Raw genomic sequence first — 10,488 nt, 5'->3', positions numbered from 1 at the left:
GGGCACCTATGGGGGTGGGGCCCCTATATATAGGGGGCACCCTATATATTCTATAGGGGGGTGGTGGGACCTATATGGGGGGCAGGATGGTGGGGGGGAGCCTATGGGGGAAGCAGCTATGGGATGCAGAGGAACGTATAGGGTGGGAGGACACCTATAGGGGGTATATATGAGGGGATCTATAGGGTGGGGGGGATGTATAGGGTGGGGGGGATGTATAGGGGGCACCTCTATTGGGGGGGGAACCTATATGGGGTCGAGGGGATCATATATGGTGTGGGGGGGCATATGGGGGGCACCTATAGGGGTGGTGACCCTATATATAGGGGCACCCCATATATAGGGGCACCCAACATATTCTATAGGAGGGGACCCTATAGGGGGGGGATTCTATAGGAGGGAACCTATAGGGTGGTAGTGGGACCTATATGGGGGAGCAGCTCCATGGCTGGGGGGGGGAAACCTATGGGGGAAGCACCTATGGGATGCAGAGGAATGTATAAGGTGGGAAGACACCTATAGGGGATATGTATTGGGGGGGGGTCTATAGGGTCGAGGGGATCATATGGGGGGGGGACATATAGGGGGCACCTCTATGGGGGTGGGATTTATGTGGGAACCTATAGCATGTAGCTTCGGGGGGGGGGTCTATGGTGGGAGGACCTATGGGGGCACCTCTATAGGAACGTATAGGAGCCTCTATAGGGACCTATAAGGTGGGAGGACGCGTGTAGGGAGCACCTATAGGGGGACCTGTAGTGTTGAGGGGGGCATATAGGGTGGGGGGGACATATAGGGGGCACATATGGGTGTACCTTTATGGGGGATAATCTATAGGGTGGGGGGGAACCCTATAGGGCACTCCTATGGGGGGGGCTCGATGTGGGGCACCTCTATGAGGTGGAATCTATAGGGTCGGGGGATCTATAGCGGGCACCTATAGGTGGGGGGGATGAATGGGGAGGGGGACACCCCTATAGGGAGTCCCTGTAGGGGGTGTGGGGGGGCATCTATGGCGGGAGGGGAACGCGTCTATTGGGGTCCCTATAGAGAGGGGGTCACCTATGGAAAGGGGGGGGCACCCCTATGGGGAGGCTCCATATGGGAACATATAGGGAGGGGGTGGGGTCTATAGGGGGTGCATATGGGGAGGGGGGCACCCCTATAGGGGGTCCATATGGGGCGGGGGGCAGCAGCCATATAAGGGGGGTCACCCCTGTAGGGGAAGCCCCTATAGGGTGGGGGGAGGCCCCTATAGGGTGGGGGAGGTCCCTAAAGGATGGGGGGAGGCCCATATGGGGGGGCACCCATGGGGGGGGGGACCCTATAGAAGGGTTCCTATAGGGGCAGGGGCGGTCTCTATGGTCCCTATAGGGCCACTGGGGGTGGGGGGGTCCCTTATGGAATGGGGCGGGGCTTGTCCGAAGAGGGGGCGTGGCCTCGCGCTGCTGCGTCACGGGGGGGGGGGGCGGGGCTGGATGCGGGCCCCGCCCCCTTTTCCCAGCGGGCCCTTTGCGCGCTCTCGTGCGCCACTTGCACGCCCCTTTTGCAAGCCCCGAGGCTTTTGCACGACCTTTGCACACTCGTGCACCCCCCTTTGCACACTCACGCACCCCCCTTTGTACACTCGTGCACTCCCTTGCACACCCGTGCACCCCCCCCTTTGCACACATTTGCAGCCCTTTGCACACTTGTGCACCCCCCACCTTTGCACACTCACGCACCCCCCTTGCACACCCGTGCACCCCCCACCTTTACACACTCGTGCACCCCCTTGCACACCTGTGCACCCCTCACCTTTGCACACTCGTGCACCCCCCTTGCACACCCGTGCACCCCCTCCCCTTTGCACACGTCTTCAGCCCTTTGCACACTTGTGCACCCCCCCACCTTTGCACACTCGTGCGCCCCCCTTGCACACCCGTGCACCCCCCCCGTTTGCACACTTGCATACCCCCCCTTTGCACACCCGTGCCCTCTTTGCACGCCCCTTGGTGCCCCCCCCCCTTGCACACTCAGGCCTTGCACGCCCGGGGGGGCTCTTTCTCCGATAATTTATATTTGCAAATAAAATCCGGTCATTAATTAATTACACCCGATCCTCTATACACGGGGGGGGGGGGGGGAGGAGAAGGGGGGGCAGCGTCGGCAGTGCGGGGGGGGGGCAGATAGCGGGGGGAGGGGGGCACCAGTTTTGGGGGGGCCCGGACGCCTGGGGGCTTCCTATGGGGGAGGCGGGGGGGCCCCCATTGCCCCTATGGGAGGGGGGAATTAAATCGGGGGTGGGGGGGCAATAACCCCTGGGGGGGGCAATAAACCTTTGGTGGGGGCAATAACCCCGGGGGGGGGGGGCAATAACCCTTAAAGGGGGGGCCATAACCCTAGGGGGGGCAATAAGCCCTACTGGGGGGGGGTAATAACCCTGGGGGGGGGCAATGACCCCTATGGGGGGCAATAACCCTGGTTGGGGGGTAACAACCCTCGGGAGGGGGTAGTAATTCGGGGGGGGGGGGCAATTAGCCCGGGAGGGGCATTTAACCCGGGAGGGGGGGGCAGTTACACCCGAGGGGGGGGGGGGGCAGCAAGAGCCCAATTGCCCCCCCCTTGCAATTTTGGGCTCCCCCCCCCGGGGTCACAGTGTTGCGGGGGGGGGGGGGGAGGGGGCGTCCAGGCGCCGGGGGCCCCCCCGCCCCCCCCCCCCCGGTGCTATTTTTTGGGGAGGGGGGGGGGTCGTTGGGGGGGGGGGCACTGGAAGACATCGTGAGAGTGGTCGCTGCCTCGGGGGGGGGGGCGCGACGACGCGAGAGCCCTTAGAGACGGCCGGAGGCCGGGGGGGGGGCACGGGGACGGGGGGGGGGACATGGGGACATGGGGGGGGAAGGGGGGGACGTGGGGACACCGGGGGGGGCGTGGGGGGACACGCGTGCATGCATGTGTGCATGCACGGGCACGTGGGTGCGTGTGTGCAAGGGGCACGGGGGTGTGGGGGGGGGCTGTGAGTGTGCAAGGGGCATGGGGGGGGTGTGACGTGTGTGCAAGGGGTGTGTGTGAACACGTGATGCGTGTGCAAGGGGTGTGTGTGTAAACACGGTGTGTGTGTGTGCAAGGGACATGTGTGTGTGTGCAAGGGACGTGTGTGTAAACACATGATGGGTGTGTGCAAGGGGTGTGTGCAAGGGATGTGTGTGTGCAAGGGACATGTGTGTGTGAACATGTGATGTGTGTGCAAGGGACGTGTGTGTAAACACATGATGTGTGTGCAAGGAGTGTGTGCAAGGGGCACATGTGTGTGTGAACACGTGATGTGTGTGTAAGGGGTGTGTGCAAGGGACGTGTGTGTGCAAGGGATGTGTGTGTAAACACATGATGTGTGTGTGCAAGGGGTGTGTGCAAGGGGCACATGTGTGTGTGAACACGTGATGTGTGTGCAAGGGACGTGTGCAAGGGATGTGTGTGTGCAAGGGATGTGTGTGTGTGAATATATGATGCGTGTGCAAGGGGGTGTGTGAACACAGGATGTGTGTGCAAGGGACACGTGTGTGTGAACAAGGACATGTGTGCAAGGGGTGATTGTGAGCATGAGGTGTGTGCAAGGTGTGTGAACACGATGCGTGTGTGCAAGGGACGTGTGTGTGTGAACAAGGGGCATGTGCAAGGGACATCTATGTGTGAAGATGATTGTGCAAGGTGTATGTGAAAGGGACACGTGTGCAAGGTGTGTGTGTGCAAGGAACATGTGTGCATAGGGGCATACATATGGGTATAGGGATGTGTGTGCAAGGCGTGTGTGTATGTAAGGTGTGTGTGAACATGGTGTGTGTGTGTAAGGGACACGTGTGAACACAGGATGTGTGTGTAAGGGGTGTGTGTGTGCAAGGGACACGTGTGAACACAGGATGAGTGTGTAAGGGGTGTGTGTAAGGGAAATGTGTACACGGCAATGTGTGTACATGTGTGTGCACAGGGACGTGTGTGTGCAAGGGTGTGTGCAAGGCACAGATGTGTGTGCACGAAGATGTGTGCAAGGGTTATGTGTGCGTGTATGAGCGTGTGTGTGCATGGGGGTGTTTTCTAGGGGCACGTGTGCATGCATGTGTGCAAGGTATGTGTGTGTGTGTGTGCAAGGCACATGTGTGTGTGTGCAAGGGACATGTGTGTATTCACAGGGACTTGTGCGTGTGTGTGTGCAAGGGCACAAGTGTGTGCACAGGGCCATGTGCACTCTGGAGTGCACGCATGTGCACAGCTCACGTGTTGCATGCCAGGGAAACACACGCATGTGTGTACTTGTGTGACACGAGTGCACGCGGCACACGCTCTCACCACGCACACACAAACGTGGTGCACACGTGCAATCGGTGCACACGCACTGCCAGTAAAGCCGAGCCTGGTGCAAGGACGTGCGAGCCATGTGCACACACAATCAGTGCACACGCAGGGACCGTGCACACGTACAATCAGTGCACACGTGCGATCGCTGCAGCACTTGCACACGGGCCCGGCACAGACATGAGCAGTTGTGGCACACACACAATCTGTGCACACGTGCAAATCCACACACGTGTGCAATCAGTGCAAGGCTTGCACACTGCCCCCCTGCAAACAGGCATGAGCCAAGTGCAAGCACAATCAGTGCACACGCGTGAGCTGTGCACATGCACAATCAGTGCACATGGGCCTGCTGCAGGCACACCTGAGCCGTGCACGTGCGTGTGCACACGTGGCCTGCCTGGAGATGGGGGGAAGGGGTCCCTTGGGTGGGGGGGGGGTCCCTGGAGGTCCCGTGGGTCAGGGCGGGGTCTGCAGCCCGGGCACAGCCCCTTGCATGTCCAGGTCCTGTTGCACGTCCTCTTGCACATCCTGTTGCACGTCCGCATCCTGCTGCAGGGCCTGTTGCACACCCCCATCCCATTGCACACCCCATTGCATGCCCACATCCCATTGCACGCCCCACTGCATGCCCATATCCTGTTGCACACCCATGTCCTATTGCACTCCCATGTCCCGTTGCACGTCTATGCCCTGTTGCAAGTCCAGATCCTGTTGCACATCCAAATCCTGTTGCACGTCCACATCCGGTTGCACGTCCATGTCCGGTTGCACACTCCACTGCCCATCCACATCCCGTTGCACATCCAAATTCACGCCCCATTGCACGCCCCGCTTCTGCTGCCTGTCCATGCCCCATTGCACACCCATGCCCTGTTGCACACCCAGTTTCCACTGCATGTCCACGCTTGCTTGCACCCTCCACTGCACATCCTGCTTCCGTTGCATGTTGGAATCCTGTTGTATGCTCATCTCCTCTTGCACGCCCCATTGCACATCCAAATTCTGTTGCATGCCCGTCACTCCTTGCACACCCCTGCCCTGTTACACCTCCAATTTCCATTGCATGTCCATGTCTGTCTGCACGCCCAAATTCTGTTGCACATCCAAGTCCTGTTGCACGCCCCATTGCACATCTCAGTTGTCTTCTTGCATGTCCATATCCGTTTCCACACCCATATTTCATTGCACATTCCATTGCACATCCAGGTCCAGTTGCACGCCCCGTTGCACATCCCAGTTCTCTTGCATGTCCGTATCCCTTTGCACATCCATATTTTGCTGCACATTTCAATTTGTTGCACACTTCATTGCACATACAAGTCCTGCTGCACACCCCATTGCACTCCCCAATTCTACTGCATGTCCATATCCCTTTGCACCTCTGTATTTCATTGCACACTCCATTGCACCTCCAAGTCCAGTTGCACGCCCCATTGCACACCCCAATTCTGCTGCATGTCCATATCCCTCCGCACACCCATATTTCCTTGTACACTCCATTGCACATCCAAGCCTGGTTGCACATCCAAGTCCATTTGCACATTCACTTCCAGTTGCACGCCCAAGTCCCATTGCACATTCAATTGCTGTTGTATGCCCAAGCCCAGTTGCACAATCGATTGCTGTTGTACATCCAAGTCCAGTTGCACATTCAATTCTCTTTGCACATTCAATCCCATTGCACACCCAAGTCCAGTTGCACATTCAAATCCCATTGCACATCCAATTGCTGTTGCACATCCAATTGCTGTTGCACATTCAATTGCTGTTGTACATCCAATTCCCATTGCACACGCGTGTCCTGTTGCACATCCAATTCCCGTTGCAAATTCAATCGCTGTTGCAAGTCCAATTTGTGTTGCACGTCCAAGCCCCGTTGCACATCCAAGCCCCGTTGCACCTCCGATTGCTGTTGCATGCCCACTTCCCGTTGCACATCCGAGTCCCGTTGCACGTCCGAGTCCGGTTGCACGCCCAGGTCCCGTCGCACGCCCGCTCCCCGCCGCCTGCCCGCTCCCCGCCGCCCCGGCCATCACCTCTCGAGGAAGAGCTTGAGCGCGCGGTCGATGTTCATGCGGTGCCCGACGCGGGTGACGCCCAGGTCGATGTAGTCCTCCTTGGTGAGCGAGGGCAGGTGGGAGCCGTCGATCTCGTTGTGCAAGAAGCGGTCCCGGTGCTCGCCCAGGTTCAGGTACTCCAGCCAGTCGGCCACGTCGAATTTGCTCCAAAAAGCCAACGGTTTGGCGCCGAAGGGTTTATCGGGGGGCGGCGGGCGGGTGGGCGAGAGCGAGCGGGTGGGGGGCAGCTCGCCGAAAGCGCCGGGGCCCCCCCGTAGCTCCAGGAGGCCGGCGTAAAGGGGGCCGCTGGGGAGGGTGGGCAGCGAGGCCGGGCGAGGCGCGGGGCTGCCGCGGCGCTCGCTGGGCAGGGTGGCGGGGCTGGGGGCGCGGCGTAACGGGGGGCGCACGTCCAGCTCCCCCCCGGCCCCTGGGGGCTTGGGGGGCGGCCAGTTGGGGAAGAGGGCGGTGGGGGGCTTGGGGGTGGATGGGGAGGGGGTGGTGGCGTCGGGAAGCCTGTGGGGGGGGGAAAGGGGGGTGAGTTAGGGGGTGGTGCAGGCATGCAGGGGGTGTAGGGTGCAATGCAACAGCACAGCCATGCAAGGGGTGCTGGGTGCAATGGGTGTTGGGTTGCAATGCAACAGCACAGCCCTGCAATGGGTGCTGGGTGTGATGTTACAGCACGGCCATGCGATGGGTGCTGGGTGCAATGGGTGCTGGGTGCAATGGGTGCTGATGTGCAAGGAGTTTGGATTGCAATGCAACAGCACGGCCATGCAAGGGGTGCTCGGTGCAATGGGTGCTGATAGGCAAGAGGTGTTGGACTGCAATGCAACAGCGTGGCTATGCAAGGGGTGCAGAGGTGCAAGGTGTGTTGGGGTGCAAGGGGTGTTGGATTGCAATGCAACAGCACGGCCACACAGTGGGTGCTGGGGTGCAATGCAGCAGCATGGCCATGCAATGGGTTCTGGGGTGCAATGCAACAGCATGGCCATGCAATGGGTGCTGGCTGCAATGGGTGCTGATATGCAATGGGTGTTGGGCTGCAATGCAACAGCATGGCCATGAAATAGGTGTTGGGGTGCTGGGTACAATGGGTGTAATGCAGCACCATGGCTATGCAATGGGTGCAGGGTTGCAAGGGGTGCTGGGTGCAATGGGTGCTGGGTTGCAATGCAACAGCACAGCCGTGCAATGGGTGCTGTTTTGCAAGGGGTGTTGGGTTACGATGCAACAGCACAACCATGCAACAGGTGCTGGGATGCAACAATTGCTGGTTTACAATGCTATAGCACAGCTACGCAGTGGGATGCAGTGGTTGTTGGTGCACTGCATCAACGTGGCCATGCAATGGGTGCCAGATGCAATAGGTGCTGCAATAACACCCATCTGTGCAACAACTTTTGGGGTGCAATGGGTGCTGGGTGCAGTGGGTGTTGGGGTGCAATGAGCACTGGCTGCTATTGGTACTGGGATGCAATGGGTGCTGTGCTGCAATGGGTACTGGGATGCAGCGGGTGCCGTGCTGCAATGACACTGAGCATCCATGCAACAACTTCTGGTGTGCAACAGCTGCTGGAATGCAACAAGTCCCACGATGAGACAACACCACACACCCATGCAACAACTTTTATGGTGCAATGTGTGACTGCAGCGACAGCTGCTGGGATGCAACGAGTCCCACTCTGCAACGCCCCCGTGTGCCCATGCAACGATGTTTGGTGCGCAACGGGTGCCGGCTGCAGGGATGCAATGAGTCCGGCGCCGCAACGATCCTGTGCATCCATGCAACGACTTTTGCAGTGCAATGGGTGCCAGCTGCAGGGATGCAATGAGCCCCGCGCTGCAACGCCCCCGTGCACCCATGCAGTGATTTTGGGGCGCAGCAGGCTCCCCACCTACCTGTGCCTCCCCAGCACTCCGCTCCTCTCCGCCCCGTAGCCGGCCTCGCCGCCCCCCCGGGGCCACCCCCCACCGCTGCGCCCGGCCTCCTCCCAGGGCAGCGTGGGCGAGCGGCGCGGGGGGCCGGTGGAGGGGATGTGGGGGGGGGGCTCCCCTCTCCTCCCCCCCCCTTCCCCGGCCCCGGCCGCCCCCCGGGGTCGCCCCCTCGCCCTGGCTCGCTCGGGACCCTCCAGGAGGGCGGCGAAGGCCGGGGGGGGCTCGGCGCTTTCGGGGGGGTGGTCGCTGCTGCTGCGGCTGTCCACCTCCTCGATGCCGGAGTCGGTCACCGCTTCGGTCCCCTCGGGGGGCACGGCGGTGACCAGGCCGCCCCCCCCCCGGCGGGGCTCGGCCACCGCCTGGGTGAGGGTGGCCACCTCGCTGTCGTAGGAGGTGAGGCTGGAGGCCGTCGAGTCGCCCACGGGTGCGGCGCCCTCGGCCGCCTCGAAGCTGTTGGAAAATTCCAGGGGGGGCGGCAGGGGCTCGGCCAGCAGCAGCTCCTCGTCCCCGTCCACCGAAGGGGCCGGGGGGGGCAAGGCCAGCAGCCCCCCCGCCTCGGCGAAGCGCACCCGCAGCTCCAAGCGAGCCTCCGCGCCCCCCCCCGCCAGCCAAGGCTCGGCGGGCGACGGGGGGCGGCTGGAGCGCCTGGGGGGGTCCGGGCGCTGGGAGCCGGCGGGGGCGGCTTTGGGGAGCGGAGGGGGCGCCGCTTGCAAAGCCGCTGCCCCCCCTTGCAACGCCCCGCCTTGCAGCGCCCCGCTCTGCAACGGCGCCGGCGCTGCTTGCAACGGCGCCGCCTTGGAGGCGCCCGCCGGCAAGGGCAGCGTGCCGGCCTGCAGGGCCTGCAGCGAGGCGAGGTTGGGTTGCAAGGCCAGGGCGCCGGCTTGCAACGGCGCCAGCCCCGGCTGCAAGGCCAAGGCGCCGGCTTGCAGCGAGGCCAAGCCCGGCTGCAGCGGCCCCAAACCCGCTTGCAGCGGCCCCAAACCCGACTGCAGCGCCGCCAGCCCCGACTGCAGCGAGGTCGCCCCCGAGGGCAGCGGCACGCCGCTTTGCAGCGGCGCCAGCCCCGGCTGCAGCGGCGCCAGCCCGGCTTGCAGCGACATGGCCCCGGCTTGCAGCGGCATGGTGGCCGCTTGCAGCGCCGCCAAGCCCTTGCACCCCGGCGCGGCGTGCAAGCCGGCGCCCGAGCGCAGCGATGCGGCGGCGCCGCCGTGCATGGGCGCCGCGCCGGGGTGCACCGGCGAGCTTGCACCGTGCATGGGCGAGCTCGGGCCGTGCATGGGCGAGCTCGCACCGTGCATGGGCGAGCTGGCGCCGTGCACGGGCGAGGGGGCGCCGTGCATGCCCGGCGCGCCGCCATGCAGCGGCGCAGCCCCGGGGTGCAACCCCGCTGCTGCTGCATGCATGGGTGCTGCTGCTGCATGCATGGGTGCTGCGGCGGGGTGCCCCGGCACGCTGCTGAAGGCGCTGCCGGCCCCCCCTTTCCCCCCCCGGTACCCCCGCGGGGGGAAGGCGTCGGCGGCGAACATCCCCTCGTCGATGCTCTTGGAGTGGCGCAGGCGGGGGGCGCCCACCGAGCCGGGCACCCCCCCGGCGCCTTCCTCCTCTTCCTCGGTGGAGAGGAAGAGCGCCGAGCGCCTCCTCGACGCCTCCCCGGGCCACTCGCGCTCCCGCCTGGCCGCCCCCACCAGCGCCGCCCCGAACTGGGAGGTGAAATCCAACTGGGGGGCGGCCGGCGACGGCGGCGGCGGGTGGGGGGCACCGGAGGAACCGGGGGAGGAAGAAGGCGGGGGGCCAGCGGCGGAGGGGGGGACACCCCGCTTTCGGTGGCCCCCCCCGAGCCCGGGGGGGGTCCCTTCGGCTTCCACGCTGCTGCCCCGGCTGCTGCGGCCGCTGCTGCTGGTGGAGGGGGCTTTGACCACGATGGTGGGATGGCGATGGAGCTCTTCTCGCCCCCCCCCGGCGCGCCCCCCCCGCCGCCTTCCTCCACCTTCGTCTGCTTCACCAGCGGGCCCTTGCGGCGGAGAGGTTTGGGGGGGCCCCCTCCCACCCCCGGACCCCCCCTCCGCCGGCCACCGCCTCCAGGGCCGGGCCCCCCCGGCTTTGGAGGTTGTAGAGGCGCCAGGGCCCCCCCCGGCTGGCCGCGGCCGGTGGCACCATGGTGCCG

The 10,488-nt window shown here is 63.4% G+C and overlaps 1 protein-coding gene across 1 annotated transcript; it reads right to left on the bottom strand.

The window, feature by feature from the left end:
• Nucleotides 1-6,364: 6,364 nt before the first annotated feature.
• LOC309890529 (uncharacterized protein) lies at nucleotides 6,365-10,335 on the bottom strand (the record flags this gene model as incomplete). Its single annotated transcript, XM_082784958.1, has 2 exons — nucleotides 6,365-6,902; nucleotides 8,289-10,335. Coding segments are annotated over 2 exons (2,585 nt in total), but the record flags the coding sequence as incomplete, so codon positions are not given.
• Nucleotides 10,336-10,488: the final 153 nt, after the last annotated feature.

The sequence above is a fragment of the Aythya marila genome (assembly GCF_965140915.1).
Source record: "Aythya marila genome assembly, contig: HAP1_HAP1_SCAFFOLD_49, whole genome shotgun sequence".
Lineage (NCBI taxonomy): Eukaryota > Metazoa > Chordata > Aves > Anseriformes > Anatidae > Aythya > Aythya marila.
The sequence above is the reverse complement of the archived record's forward strand: the minus strand, read 5'-3'. Positions and strand labels throughout refer to the sequence as shown.